Source organism: Xiphophorus maculatus, chromosome 22 (assembly GCF_002775205.1).
Source record: "Xiphophorus maculatus strain JP 163 A chromosome 22, X_maculatus-5.0-male, whole genome shotgun sequence".
In the NCBI taxonomy this organism is placed as follows: Eukaryota; Metazoa; Chordata; class Actinopteri; order Cyprinodontiformes; family Poeciliidae; genus Xiphophorus; species Xiphophorus maculatus.
Window position 1 is genome coordinate 19995547 of NC_036464.1, and position 16739 is coordinate 20012285.

General features: G+C 38.9%; 1 protein-coding gene across 1 annotated transcript; it reads left to right on the forward strand.

The window, feature by feature from the left end:
* The first annotated feature begins 759 nt into the window (after positions 1-759).
* Positions 760-12211, forward strand: LOC111606503. Its single transcript, XM_023327099.1, has 2 exons — positions 760-861; positions 9518-12211. The coding sequence occupies exon 2, from the start codon at positions 9580-9582 to the stop codon at positions 10378-10380; it is 801 nt and encodes a 266-aa protein (XP_023182867.1). The 5' UTR covers positions 760-861; positions 9518-9579; the 3' UTR covers positions 10381-12211.
* The last annotated feature ends 4528 nt before the right edge of the window (positions 12212-16739 follow it).

Here is a 16739-nt window from a genome sequence, read left to right on the forward strand (position 1 = left end):
TACATTCATTATATCAATGGTATTCTTTAAAACTAAACAAAAAGTCAAATTTAAACAAATGTAAAGTCAAAGGTTGTTTTTGTATCACTTGCTAACGGCCAGTAACCAAAATTTAAAAGTATTTATTTCATAGGTTTGAGGGGGAAAATTTAAAACAATATGAGATGCTAAAGAAAAGTTTAATTAAAAATACAGTCGACAAAGACAGAAATGACTGTAAGACAGTACAATGTAATAATGAGGTGGCAGAATGACTAGTTTCACCTGAGCGTGACCCACTTCACTCTGCGTGGCATCCCGTGGATTCTTTTTTTTAACGGTTTAATTTGAATACTGACGAATCCGAAAGCACTTGAACGCACCGACAGTTCATTCAGTTTTACTGGAAATCACCCGTTCTTCCAGGAGATAATGGACCAAGCAGCAATTCCCCAAACTACCAGGAACCATTCTTATGTAAATTTCTGTAAACAGAACGGTTTCAGAAAACCTGTTTATCTTTAATACAACAGGGAAAGCCCACATTTGACACTGAAAGCGTCAGAATATATGTAATAAATAAATAAATAAATAAATAAATAACATTAATAAAAAATACGTTTTTTTTTTTTCCTCGTAAGCCTGGCAAAAATGTGCCTGATTCATCCAATAACCTCCCAGTTGTAGTTTTATACTAAATATTAAATGAATGTGGGATATGTTTGCATTCTGCTATGAAGAACCTGAACTTCATGAGCTGATTCCCACTTCCTCTGAGGGATACATCCCACATCCTGACGTCAGCTGGATGTGAAAGCTTTTCTCCCCACTCCAGCGTCCAGCTGACGCATTCACTTATCTGCTCCACACCAGGAATTTGAGGTAAGCAGGAAACCCTGGATTTGGGGGGGAAACTTTGTTGTCTGGATAATCTTGAACTTACGTCCATGCTGTCGCTGTTGTTTTGACGTAAAGGTGTATTTATGTCAAGCTGAAACTTTGTGAGAAGATTTAAAGCCCAGCCTGCTGTGTACTCTCATGTTACAGCACTCGGCATTCCTCTTGTTGTGTTATGCAATGCAGACTGTATGTTCACAAAGAAAACAGCTAAAATGCTGGACTCACAGAGGATTTCTCACTCCCTGGTTGCATGTAAATTCGGCTGAAGGTTACATTGGGAGTGTTAGGACAGCACAGATGTTTCCCGGACTAACACAGCAACTATGTCCTAACATCCCCCAGAGATAATTGCAATACCAGATATTTTAAACGGTATTCATTCACTTCTATGTCATCGGGAAGCTCGTAGAAAGCAGCAGTCAGTCGGGAGAAATCCATATTTCTATCAAGTGGGAGGAGAACAATGTTGAAACATCTTCTTTTTCTAGCTAACCTTCTTCTCGAACATCACCTGGTGTGATAAAGTTCCTCAACATTATCAAGCGCTATCTGTGGACTAAAATGTCAAGATCTTTCCTAATAAAAATGTGAAAAATTGAGGAGTTTTAAAGAAAAGTGTAAAGTGGTTTAACTATAACGCTTCCTAGATGAAAGTTTTCTTTACTTTTTTGTTCCATGGTCATCCAGAGTTTCCTGCTCTTAAGTGCGTTTGATTTTTGCAACAGTGAAATTCAGTCTTTCTAGATTATTATTGTTTGTTTCAAAATGGAAGGTAAAAATCTCTGCGAGCCTTCACCGGTCCCAGTTGTTGATCAGTCAATCAGAAACGAAAAAAATCTGAATTTTTTAAAATTCTGGTCAGTGAATGCAGCATATGTTCTAGCTAGCAGGGAGCTCTGAGAGCAACACTCTTAAGTGTGGAATTTGTTACTGCTGGAAGAGGACTCAAACAGAGACTTATTGAATGAAAGGTAAAAGGTCAATTTTCCACAGAACTATCTTGACTGTTCAGGTTTGAGATTAACAAAATCACTGGAAAAATTTCCCAAGCTCTCTGATGGGGGCATTTCTTGTTAAAACTCTCAACTCTTCTGTCATTTCTTTGTATTTTACTTCCAATGAGCGACATTTATGTAAAAGTTCATTTTCATTTGTCTTTTTATTGAATGGAAGGTGCTCAAAAGTATCCTTTTTGTCATTCAGCAAGACAGTGATAAAAAATAAAACAATGTTGCTTCTATTGAGGCACAGATTAAGATAGCAAGACCAGGATTAAGCGGATAAAAGTTAAAGATAAGATAAGAATATCAATGTTCTTCAAGAAAACAAGATAATTCAGGGTTTGCCTCAGTGTATTATAAGCCTGGTGGGCAACCAGGCTTTACTTGTGCCCCCACCAGGCTAACCATTGCTTATTTTTTAAAGTCTTTTTAAAATGTTTGCATTTTTTAAGGCTTTATAATTGGTATTAAGGCATTAATCTTCCAATCATTCAATAACACGTAATTATCAAATGATATTTTCAAATTTCCTGTCAACTTTAAACATTTTTTAACTCTAAAACACAACGTGCCGCTGGATGAATGACCGCCGTGGCGCCCGACCACCGGGCTTTGCAAATTTTCTTGGGGAAACCTTGGAATTTTTATTAGAAAAACGAAGAAGAAATTGCAAGACTTTTATACTAAGACCTGCTGGTTTTGAGGAAAAACAGTAGTAAAAAAATAGTAGACTTACATATGGGGAAAAAAATAGCTTGCCTTTAAACTTCAAATGTTTACAACATAAAGTCTAAAGTGCGACTTTACACTTTGAAAAGCTTAATGTAAAACTTTCAGGATTGTGAAACCAGCACATTACTTAACCACAACTAAACTGGTTGATGAAGATAAAACAAAAAAAACATTACATGTTTCCATTTGGCCTGACCTGAGGTGGTTCTGCTTTTAGGACGGATCAGCACCTTTCTTGGTTTTGTTTGGTTCCTGTTGTGACTTGAGTGTTACACACATCTGTCTCTTGTTCTGTTCCCACGACTTTGACGTGTCACGTGTGAAACCGTGCTGCGTTACCCCGAGCTTTGTGCTACTTACTAAGCTCCAGTGGATAACGCGTTGATGGCTCATGTTTGCAAGTCTGTCCGCTTCATCTGATGACACGTCTGATAAAAGATTCATTCTGAGCGAAACTTAAGAGGTTTCTCAGAAAGCAACTTTTCTGACAGACTCTCATGGCCTTCAACCCACCACTACAATTAGTGTGTTCAGCAGTGAGCGCAGATCTCGCCAGGATTTCTAGGAAAGGATTGTTTTTAGGTTGATGTTGCACAATGGTTTTCTTACCTTAACTATACGGGTTCTTCAAAGTGTACATAAGCCTTTAAAGTGACATATATTCTGTTTAAGTATACTTGTAAATAAGCTATTAGGTGAGGTGGGATAAAATGATCAATAACCTCATTTTACCGCCATGAACTAACACACAGCATCCAGACTGCTTAGGAGTCTGTCAGCATCCCACGTCTACATTTGATCATATTTGCCCAATCTCCCTTGCAAAACTTCTCCAAATCTATCAGACATGTTAGGAAATCTCTTCTCCACATCCCTCTTTTGTTATAAAATCCTGTGGTTGAGATGGACACAAGCGCAGAGATGAGAATCGCAAGTGATCACGTTTGTGTGGGGTTTTTTTAAAGAAAAGATTTACAAAAATTGAGGAACAGATTGGAGAGAAACGGAAATGCAAACAAACTGGAAATACCCCAGCACTCGGCATGAGGATTGTAGTCGATCCTCTGTGCCAGCGATAAAAACCTGGCCAGCGATCTGATGAAGCTGACCGGCTTCCGAACTATTGGGAAGGAGGATAACGCAACCAGGTTTAAGAAGGGCAGAACAGGGAAGCTGATGGAAGGCTACAAAAAACACAGAAAGGAAAACAGAGAGAACAAAACAGGACAAAAAGGGTCACACTAAACCAAGAGACTCACACGATTCTCTTTACGAAGCGTTGCTTACATTTAGCTTGACGCTGTTTCAGGTGAAGCTGAAAAGCTTCACCTGTAAAGTAAAAGCTTAATGTATCGCTATTGGAAAACACTGCCGAAACGTTTCGGTTGGTTTGAGCCACCTTTTTTTCCCCCAGCTTTACTTTATTTAGTTTTACGAGAAAGACTTTTCTGTACCCTTCTCCTGACTGATACCTTTGCACAGTGATAGCCTCTCCACCAACAATGGTTTTAACTCAACTATGAACATCAGCAAATGCCAGGAAAGTCTTACAATGAAAGATAAAGTTTATTTCATCTGAATGAAAATCAATATAAATATTGTTATGTGTAAGAGAACTTTCAAACCAGAGGATAGTTTACAAGCGTCTCAGCTCATTCGATTTTTGGTGCCAGGTGCCAGTGTGAGAGAGCCGTGTTCACGTTTAAGAGCCAATGAAACCGTTTTCTGATTCTAAAAAATAAACATATAGATTTTATTTTTCCAATACTTATCGCCTGAACACCAGATTTGTAGAATTCAACAATGGTCAATACTCAGATTTGCATTTCAGTGTCTTTTCCAGACATGATGAGTAATTGCTAAATACTTGAGGGGAAATAAATCAGCCAGCGAAGCCACTTCGTCATAAAAATTTGTCAGCTCAGGTTCATAATGTTTGGTTTCATTTCACAGTTTAGAAAGAAGAAAAGATCTGACGTATTCATTTTGAAAAATGACATGATCTAAAATTGAGAGTCTTCAAACAGAAACCATTGAAATTACAAAAGCTTATTTCTTTACACATTTTTCGTACAATTTACACAAGGCTTTTTATTTGAGTCGTAAAGTCAGAGGTACGGCTCTGACTTTAAATATTATATCTAAATATTGGATAAAAAAATGAACAAGTTTGTTAACCGTTAAACTGAGTGGGTTTAGATATTTTGTACATAGTTGGGAGTTTATTGGGGTTATTGGTTTTAGGAACTGTTGACACTGTCGGTGTTATCCTTGGTTAACAAATAATGACATGGTGTAATCACGATTGAGGTTAAACTTGAATAACTTTTGAACCACAGAAACCTTTGAATTTGGGTTTTTTCACGTCAGCTGGTGAAGCATTTCACCTGAGAAAGTTTTCACTAACTGTGCACTTTTTTAAAATTAAAATCTATACTTAGAAAGTAATGTGGTGTTTAATTGTGAAACTCAAAATGATGAAATTACTAAACTCATCTGCCTCCATTTCTTCCTCCTTAGGCTTCTTATTTAAACTTACAAGCCAAAAATTCATAGTAAACTTATTGTTTTTTATTTTTTAATTTACTTCCATTGAGTCTTGGGAAATTCATGCTAAAAATGTTCTGGAACCTGATTTTATTCTTTAATCATTCTGTGGTAAAAACATTTTCTCTGCTGTTAAATTCACTAATCGCCTGACCCGGCCTCAGGAATCAGGTCTTTCCTTTCAGGATATTTCGCTCTTCTTTAGCCAATGCGTGCAGTAACTAACTCTAGGAAATGTTAATTGTGTGCCAGTATTAAGTGCAGAAAATGCCATAAATGCTAATTCTCCTCCTTTTCTTATTCTAACCCCGGGACAGAGGAGGAATGCAGCGGTCAGCTCTGTCCGGTGTTCAAAATAAGACCCAGAGTCATGTTCCTGCTCTGATATCACTGCCAAACCAGACGAGACCTTTAAAACTGCCAAGATTTCAAGACAGTGTTTTCCCTGGAATCTCAGAGCAATCCACACACACATATAATTTTCCGACTGCGCGTGTTTTTGTATGTGAAATTCAATGAGGGCTCGCCAGGCCAAACAATATATCCCATGTTGCTGCAGTCCGGGAGGAACACACACCCGTCGCAGACCTTTTGTGTGTTTCTAATTGAAACAAATCCTGATCCAAACCAGCTGTCCATGCAACAACATCCTCTTCCTTCGTTCTGCGGCATAAAAACACTCGATGGATGTAGAAAACTCGTGAGAACGACCTCCGAGTGTTGAACTCCGATGTCAAGGAGTAAAACGTCTACCTGTGATAAATACCCTGAACAGGGTTACGAAAGTACGCTGACCTCTTTGTTTAGATATAAATAAGTTCAGTCACACACACACACACACCCATGGTTTCCTCCCTCAGAAAGGTCAAGACTGCAAGTCTAAGCGAAGGTGAAGTGAATTAAAGGTGTGTCTGAGTGAAGGAACGAGTGGAGGTCACATGGTTTCCGTGTTGGGTTTCGAGAAAAGTTGTTTTAAATTAAAGCTGCGGAGCCAAAAGATAAAATTACATCAAGTTACTCCTGGAATGCGGCAGATTGTGGTGAGAGTGCTAAGATACTTTGCATTTCTCTGCAAAGATTGTTTAACCTCAGGTACTTTCAAGACAGCAGGACAGACAGAAAGTTAGGGGTTTTTTGTTGTTATTTTATGTAAGGCCATTTTCATTTCAGTCAAACGGTTTGATGGATGTTAACTAAAAATCAAGTTCGCTCAATGATGTCTCTACTCAGGGACAAATATTTCTGATGTTTAATAGTGATTAAAACGACCTGATTGGAGAAACAACCGATTCTGCAACAAATTGATCAGATTTATAGGAGGAAAAATCTCTCTAAAAACGCTAAAATCAGTTTTTGTGAAAAAGAACTGAAGTGAAATGCAGATTTCTGTGCTTAAATCATCTGTAATGCATAAAAAGAAGCAACCTGAAACAAATACTCTTTGGCTATATAAAAAGAAATGTATCTAAGTGGCTGACCAGATGCATTTAGTTAAATGATCATCAGATAAAACAACCAAATCTCTAAAACTAAAATGTTTGAGTGTTTGCAGGAGAAACTACATTGCTGCTGTACATCTATACAGGAACGAATATAAGTTCAATGCCTTTTCTTTGTTTTGTTTTTTTTGCAGCCACCGGATGGTTATTTTAAATAAAAACCTAACTGTGAAGGGAGACCCAAACCAAGAGATGTCAGGAATAATTCAGGAACCAGAGAAATATGGGACTGCCAATTCAGAGAGACGTTTCTGCCCTCAGCGACTCAGATATTCATAATTAATTAACTGCCACATGTTTTAATTTAGCATCACATAGTAAATTAGGGCACAAATAAAAATCCTATTCTGAATTTTTCACCGTAATGTGAAACAATCTACTGAAAGCAGAATGATCCGAAGGCTTAATAGCGCTAATGGAATTAGCACCTCTAACAGACAGAGCAACGTGGAATAGTTGCTCAAATCCAGGCTTTGTTTAAGAATGGGTAGATCAAGCCATCGTAGATAGAAAACCTAGAATAGGTCTGATCTAGGTTTGGTAAAAACCACTTGGAAGTGGAGAAATTAATAATGAAGAAAGAATTTATAAAAATCTCTGACGAAACCACACGTCCACCGGAGAGCTCCGGCTGCCCAGACTAATGGTGACATAATTATCCTGTCGGCGCCACAGCAGGACTTTGGGTCAGCGTCTCCAGGGGAGCTGAAGGTTTCGGCTGTAAAACAGCACCATAAATCCAGAATAAATGTGAATAAATGTGTTTGGGACGCTTTGCCAAGAGAAGGCCACTGCAGAGAGCAAAAAACAATCTTATCCTCAAACCAACCAGGCTGACAACCATAATTCCTGTCTAAATCATGTCCAGTCACACAAGCTCTCATTTTTACAGAATACAGCCTGACACTAAGTGATCCTTTGTATTTATATCTGTGGGTGGCTCGAGAAAAATGTGCGTACTTTAAATTCTTTCAGTGGTTTTCTGTTCTATGTTTTGGTATATTCCTCTTTAGGTTCATCACTCTAATGTTAATAGATGACTTAGGCTAATTTACCCTCGTTAGTACTTCAGTGAGGGGCTTAGCGTTCTCCCCCCGTTCATGAACTGTTGGTCAGGGATCATAGTGCAGCATCACACCTTTCAGACAAGCCGCAACCTTTTCATTCAACATATTTAATTCAGTCACTTTTTCACACTTTAATCTGCTGGCCTAAATATCAGAGCGATCAGTATGGCCACTTTTCACAGACTGCTCCTGCAAAATACATGAAATAAAGTTCAACTACTGAGAATTTTTTCTTTTAAAAACTCAGAATATGCAGCATAAGCTGAGAATCTTCTCAGTAACCGTGGTTCCATTGTCTGCACAATTGTGCAATTTGACATTTCGAAAGTAAATTAGCTTAATGGAAATGCGGCAATTTTGAAAAAGAAACTCAAGTTTTTCAATAAAATGTTTTGGTGCCAGGATGAGGTGATTTTGGGCCTTATCAGAACTCGTTTGTTTTGCAAAACTGTAATGGAAACTTTTTTTTTTTTTTTTTGCATCATAAGAGTAACATGATCAAAAACCTGATGTTGCCACTGGCGCAAACCACAAAGAAGAAGAAAGCAACAGGAGCAAGTTTCAGGATGATGGTGCAGAATGTTTTTCAATAATTTATTGTGAGAACAAACCTATTCACGTGATTTTAATTGCGTTTCTTATTTGGTGGAAACACAATGCAAAATTGTGTTTTTCCAACATAAGTGGAATATTGGCAAAGCTTTGTGCACACTTGTAATGGAAACACTGTACAATTAAAATACAAAATATGAAAAAATGTGTAATTCAAAAGCATTAAAGTTTACAAACCCGAGTTTTCATCTGGCTACCAATCAGTAGCTAAATACTGCACTAAGTTCAACATTGGGTGTAACGCTAACACCTGAATTTGCAGGAATTATTTTGAGACCGAAGCAGGTTTTTTGTTCCACCTTGAAGTAGATGGAAGCTTTTTTCATAAAACATTTCAATGCGGGATTAAAGTCTTGAAATCCTGGCCAAGGAAGTAGCCACAGCTGATTTGTACAGAGGCATATTTACTTTCCCAACAACAGGGTGACTACACAGAATTTGTTCGCTGCTGCTGTTTTGAAAAGCAGCAGGTATGGGGAAACTTCAGACACCAGTTTGACACGTATTGCTGAAGTCAGTCTGCACCACAACATAATTTTTTTTTTTTACTTACATTTTTTAAAGCGTGCCTTTAGGATTCTGTTCGCCTGCTGTAGGTTGTTTTTAGGTCTTCAGAAAAACAAAGACTGAACAAAGCAGCAGTATAAACCTCCAAAAAAACACTTTGAAAAACCTCCAGAAAGCCTAGAGAGATATATTCAAAAATCGTGAAAATGCAAATTTAAGTCACTTTGCACAGAAGTAAACCTAAACAACTGTATCTGAGACGTCACCTTGAGGTTGTTTAGAAATGACCAATGGTTATTAAAAACAGCCAAGCTTGATTGAGGTGGAGGACCACCATCTGTTTGGTGCAACGGGGGGGTCAAAGGACAGGGAGGAATTTCTATAGCAACAGAGATGGAGACAAACAACATCAATGAATAATTAATTCTCACTAAACCTGAAACCAAAGAACACAGTTAAACAGCCTCAGATACCTGCTGAACGGCATTCAAATGTCAAACAGCAGGACTTTTGAGTAACAAATGTTTTTATGGTTAGTTCGATGGACAAAAGAAATGATCTGAATGCATCACTGTGGGAACTCCAGCTGCTTATCTGTGAAATTGTACAAGATTATTTAAAAAAGCAACTAAAGCTAGAAGTTTTGTTCCATTTCTCTTCTCTGCTGGCTCAGGTACAGACCGGCCGTCGCGGCCCATGGGTCAGCCCTCTCCCTGAGACTCACCTCCTGCCGTGATGTCTCCCTCCAGGCCTACTGCTCCTCTCCTCCACCTGCTGCTCTGTGCGCTGATGGCCGACCTGCGTTTGGCTTACATCACGCACGGCAACTTCATCTACTTCTCCAGGAGCCAGGACTCTCAGCCGTGCAGCACGTCTTCAATTTCCGACTGCAGATGCAAGAACTTCCAGCTGTCCAGCGCCCACAGGCCCCTCTCTCACTCCACTCCCGCTTTCCAGGGGAAACACTTGACTGTGTGGTTCTCGTCTCCCGCCACCGTGATGCGTCTGCTGAACAACTCGGAGGTGAGGCACCTCACGCTCATCCACTGCGGACCTCCCGGGGAGCCCCGGGGGGCGGCCTCGTTCTCTCAGGAGGGTTACTTTGCGGTGCAGCGCTTGGAGAGGCTGACGGTGGTGAACGTGCCCGAGAGGCCATTTCACCCCTGCACCGACGCCAACTGCGCCAAGAGAACAAACGCTAACCAAGACAGAGACAACACCTTTGCATTTGACTCAAACAAGTCCAACAAGGACAGAAACACCAACATGGACCTCGTTGCTGAGGCGATGAAAAGCTCTTTGAGACAGTCCTCGCCTCAGATCCAGGACATCTTCCTGGGCCGGGAGCGTGGAGCGGCGCATCACGAACAGGCCCGACTGGGAATCATCCACAGCTCTGTGCTGGACTGGGGAGCAGAGATCAAAACATACACAGTGCTAACACACATAGACAGTGACGGGACGCTGCCTTTCCCTGACCTTCACCTGGCAAAATTACCAGAGGCGTCGGTCATCTATGTCAGCTTTGTGTACTGACAAAAGACTTACTATGAACCACCGATAACACAACACAGGCCTCTATTTGGACCTACACCTTGAATATTGTCTGTGGGTCAATAAAATTTGATATAAAACGGTTGTTGGTTTACATATTGCTCTGTGTTTTTAGGCTCTCTAATTCACAGGTGTCTGGCATAAGATAATTCAATACATCACCATTCTTAAAGTTTCCATTCTAACAAGTTCAACAACAAACCTTCTAGATCCTAGTTTGTTATAAAAAAAAAGTTACCTGGTTTGGTAGACACAAACCTTTTCCACACCAAGAAATTTTGAAAACGACTGTCTTAAATTTAGGTCAATTTATCAAGTGTGAGAGAAAAATTCCCCTTTTCCAAAACATTGTTCTTCTTGTTGTTTTTAAAGTTGATTAGATTGTCTTAATTGACAGTCCAACCCTTTCTGTTTCTCTGGAAAAGGAGCTATAACTTTTGTTTTGTAAATCTTATGATAAGAGTACTCCATCACAGAGAGGCGTCTTCGGGACACCAAGTCTCCATATTGACCAACAAATAATATTTATTTGCAGTTTATTAAGAAAAAAACCCATCAGGATTCTTGTTCTGTCTCCTTACCACAATTGAAGTTTGAAGACAGCTAAAAGCTACAGGACTTGATCTGTGTGTGAGGCATTTCAGTGACAAACAACCCGCATGCTTTTTGTGGGAAATCAAGCATTAAGATGTGGAAAGGCACCTGATGCTCATTGTTGAGTACGGTGGAGGATGTGTAATGCTATAGTCATGGTTTCTTCCAAAGGACATGAAAAACATTTTAGAGAACATGATATCGCAAACTCTTACAAATACCAGGACATGTAAAGAAAAATAAAAAATCCCCGCTTAATTGTGAATTACAAACCAGATCAAGTTTCTTTTATGGCCACCTGACTACCCAAAGAAAACAGGCTGGATGAGCTGAAGAGAATTGGCACAGGATGAACTCAGACTTGGGTAAAAATTACATCAAACTCAGAGATAACAACCTGACAGAAACTACTTTTTCTTGAGTGAGATTCTTCAACTGTAGCCAAAGATAAACACGTCTTAAAGGTTGCTACACATTTGCACAAGGGTGCCAACAATTGGGTCACATTGTGACAATGGTTGTGTGATTTCTTCTCGCTTTGCTATCAAAGCCTTAAAACTTTTCACAGACCACCAAAGCATGCTCACAATGCAAACAATGAAGAGCACGCAGAGCTCAGCACACCAGCACACCATGTGTCCTTTGTTTCCAGCTGCTGTTTATGCTGATCTGATCTTTCAACGTTTGTGTTTGTGAGGTTTCAGTGTAAAGTGCTGCACAGATGCAGCTTCCTGTTTATTTGGGCCCCTTGACAATAGCTGGCAGCGTCATGGTCCTGCACTTGATCAGTGTCCAGGTTTAGCACCCTTTGCAGAGAAACAAATGGAGAAGTCCAAACCAAAGAGGGCAGTCAGGAGATTTTGTTGCAACATAAACATTTCCCAGTTCATCTTTTATGTCTGCTTCCTTCTTTCTCGTCAGAGGTTCGAGGTTTGTTTACAGCGAAGTGAGTCAAAATGTACTTCAGAGTCTGAGCCACAAGGTGGCAGCAGATATGTTTGAGTAAATTACAGCGACGATGAAGAACAGAGGACAGAGAGAAAATGTTTTTCTTTTCTTGTTTACAGTTGATATAAATCTGAAATTTAACTCGAGTTGCTATCGATGATAAAGGGTCCTGTATATTTATTTGTTGTGTTGCTATGGAAACGTATTAACAGTCCGTCATCAGAGTTTATTTAATTTCATAAGCAAAAAATAAATGATCTGTGTAACATTATTAATTTGATGTCCAAATTACATTTGTTTCCAACTTCAGACACCAATGTGGCTTTATAGATTTTAAAATAGATAAATTTCAATGCAATATCGTGGACAGTTATGCAAGTTATGTAATTTCTGGGATGTCTGAAATAATTGCTTTGCATCACCGGTATGGGAATGTCAAATTTATATGCGTCTCCATTCAGAAACATCTGTGTAATTTATATATAGCTGCATGTCCAAATATTAGAATATAGTCAAAAAAAGGATATTAATTTCAATAATTCAGTTAAATTCAAATGATATTTTTCTAATAGTTTTCTTCTTTCAAAATGTATTCTAATTTCCAACTAATTTACACACCGTTGATATAACAGTATAAGTTAGAATATTATTTAAGCCACTTCTGACTTCACAATTTTACTGATCACAAGTGAAACATGTGAGATTTCCCCTCTAGCTGTAAATGTTCAAAAAATAAAGCTGGCAGGATGACAGGAGGTGTTGGACAGTGCTGATGTAAAAATCTGTTGGAAGTCTAAAACCTACTTTTTTTCTGTTCTTTTCAAAACATTAATGGTAGAGAATCTTAGATCCTGTTGGTAGCTAAGGATGCTTTGAATTAAAATGATCACGCCTTACTTCCTCTTCATGTTTTTAAATCTTGCTGCTGGACGGTCACACAAACCAAACAACATCGCTGTACATAAGTCTCTACACAAGCCAGCTGATGTGATGCTGTGACTACACCTCACTTTCTGAGTCAAAGGAGTAGCGGAGGTGGGTTGGCTTCAAAATCTCCCACCACATCGACTCATCCACAAAGGAAATTGGAGATGGTAAGAAGTGACTAGAACTGCTCTGCAATTATAAAATGAGCAGTCTTTAGATGCTCATATTTATAGTATGACACTGTGTGCATTTTAAAAAATCCTGTCTTAATTGAGCTGATGAAATTGTGTAGTGCTCACATTACAAGATGCAATTTTATAGAAGCATCTAATTCAGCTAAAATATCGCTAGTAATTGTGTTCACTAATTCAATCATTAGTCATAATGATTAATGATTTGCAGTTAATAAAAACTAGAAGCATAGTGCCTCAGAAAGTTTCAATTTGATATAACAAATTATGATACTCAACCGCACTTTTTCCTTCCACCTAACTTTTCGCCAATTTGCTTAGATAAAGGACTAAATGGCCATCAGGTTCAGCAGCAACCTTTTCTGGTTTACTTTCAGCCACCCCATCGTGGTGTAGGCCACAAAATAACATTTTTATGTATATATTTTTTTATTTGTTATTGTTTTCTTAATTTTCGGTAAAACTGTACTTCAGGTTTTCATAAAATATAAGGCACAGTGTTCAAAAATATGACCGCTTGATGAGGATTAAATCCACAGAAAGAGGAATGATTATTTTTGTATTAGATTATTGACATAAAGAAACTTTCCGATCATATGCCAAGTCATTGCGATGCCTCCGGCGTGTTTTCTTGAGAGGATGTTTGTGTTTTTGCAGCTGCATTAATCTGCAGGCCCTCAGCTATCTATTTGTGATTTGATAATGACCGGTCCAGTTTAAAGACGCCACAGACGCAGTGCGAGTGTGTGAGTGAATGAGTGCTCTGCTGACACCTGCTATAGGAAGAGAGCTGCTTATTTGCATGATAAACGCGCAGCCCGTCTTGTGAATGCAAACTGATGCCGCCTGTTGATCCCGCACCTGAGAGGTCAACAGCCCCGCTCCCCGACACGCAGCGGGGGCAATTACCGGAGAAATCACCGGCGGAAACCCCCAACTGCTGCTGCGTTGAAAAGGCTGCTCTAACAAACCAGTCAAAGCAAATCAATTACACATCCAGAGCGGCTCTCTCTCGTGAGGGACCACCCTGGATGCCCACTGTAAATATTCTTGTTGGTCCCCTAAAGGTGGACCAGGCCCAGACTGAGCTGCTCTCCTCTTCAGCCGCCGCCGCCGCCGCCGCCGCCGTCTTCTCCTCACCGGCGCTTTCGCAGTAAAACATTTTTACAATCAGACGTTATTGTTCGCCGCCTCCTTGTGGGAGATGCGCCCATGTTCATTTTTTAAAAGGGCAAATCAGCCATAATTCAGTTTATAAACTGCTGCGCGCAGGGGAGAAATGCCTGGATGAATATTCATTAGAGGCCGCCCGAACTGCCACGTTCCGTGATTCATTAGGCATATGTAAATATCACTCACTTTAATTGGCCCTAAACTGACTCAACATAATGTTGTCATTAGCAAATTATTACTTATTTGTGATACTAATGGTGCGGTATGGCGCCCAGAGCCCGGAGATCCACATACTATGTGATTGTAATTATAGGACTCTTTTTATTCACAGGGCGACTGCGGGATCTGATGGATCTGCAGCATTACACACACACACACACACGCACACACACCCACACACACACACACACACACACACACACACACACACACACACACACACACACACACACACACACACACACACACACCCACACGCACACACGCACACGCACACACACACACACACACACACGCACACACGCACACACACACACACACGCACCTCTACGTCATAAATTTGGTTTATTTCAATATTTACAGCATAGCCCATCATATGATTCCAAAAAGGCGCTCGCCCTCATTTTCATGTGGCATTGATTTTAATTGCTGTTTGAATAAAACCGACTAAAACCAAACAAAGTTCACAATTTCCTATACGTTTGTATTGATTTAGATGTAAAGCATGATGCGGAGGAAATGTGAAACTATCGCCATGGATAGAAACCGTGGAAACTACATTATCCCGACACAACATAAACATCTGGAATTTTATATATTCACTCTTTCAGCAGATTTCGTTTGGCATTTCTGAGCTTATATCGTTAACAGCTAAAAGACACTTGAATAAACGTTTTAATTTCCAACCATTTTAAAATGTACATTTAAATGGTTAAAGTGATTCTACTCAAAAAGAAAGTAAAAGAATAGATTTGCGGTAGAGACATAAAATCTTATTGAAATGCTGATTTTAAAAAAATAGCAGCACATTCTAACAAGGTCCAAAATTTTTTGTCCGATGAAATAGGTGGATAAAATGTGCCATAAATTGCTAACCATCAGGCTAACTCAGTAGTTCCCAAAGTGTGGGGCGCGCCCCCTAGAAGGGGCGCAATGCCATTGCAGAGGGGGCGCGGGAAGAGGTATGGATGAATGAAAAAATAAAATAAAAACAGTTACTCAAAAGTGTTTCACTGTAAAGATGGTTAGTAGTTTGTTTTGTTGCAACCCGAAGTGTGACATAAACTTCAGTGGAGTTTGAAAACAAAATATGTTTATAAGTTTATGTCTGGTTGAACGATATGTTTGCCCAGTTGATGTTTTTTTTTTTCTTTTTTGGGGGGGATTTTGTTGTGATCCATAGAGGGGCCCAGAAGAAAACCTTTGGGAACCACTGGGCTGACTGGAAGTTACCGGTTTCCACTTGCTAGCTTGTTTGAAATTATTGTTAGCGGAACGGCTAAACTAGTTAAAGCATAAAATGTAACTGAACTGAGGATATATATTTTAAAATATCTACTAATACTGACTTGTAAGCTTCTTATATAAGATGTGTCATTTGTTTATTGGCAGCAGCTTTCTGTAGGCTAATTTGCAGTTTAGCTTGGCTAATTAGCCTGGTGTTGCTTCTGAGTAACAACAAAGGGAGTCTGAGAACCGTCGATGGTACACATATCACTCTTTGAGAACAAGAGGTCCAATTCAGATTCATTTATCGACATAAACTCAAATATTTCCAGTAGATTTTGTAAATAAAAAAAGGACGGGGCTATATGCAATCTCATGATTTTGTAGGGAATCTAAAAGTGTGGGTAATAAAATCCTTATTTTGGAGGCTCTCTTTTTGTTAAACTATGTAACACAACCTCTGATGTTTTAGGGAGTTTAGTGAAAACATAACATACGCCAACATAGAGCATGTTAAGAGCTATCTTAACTATTACAAAGTAGAAGAAAAATATTCATAATACCACAGAGGTGAGCAGTTACTAGTTTTTCCAAAAACAACAACAAAAAAATTTAGAGGTAGTTTTACAACACCATACGTTTTACTTTTATTTGAGCAAAACTACTGTATACTCCACCAGGGAAAGGAACAACCATGTTTTGACAAAAACTGCATGAACAAATGACACTCGGTTTATTTTGAAGTGTGGCCTTTTGTTTGTGCAAAAGCTTATTGTTCTAATGTTATTTTCTATCTGCTGAGCCTGATGTGCCATTTTGGAGGTCAAGTAAAGATACAATAACAGCACAAATGTCTTTACAAAAGTATTTTTCCCTTTGTAACATATTTATGTACATCACCTACTGTAAGTATTAGTTTTATAAGTGGTATGGAAAAGTGTTTCTTCTTCCTGAATGCGTTATTTTGTAAATATGTTATTTATTTGTATTATTATTTTTTTTAATTTTAATTTTTAAAATACCATAATTTTCACACAGCTTTATAGTTCTGTTTGTTTAATA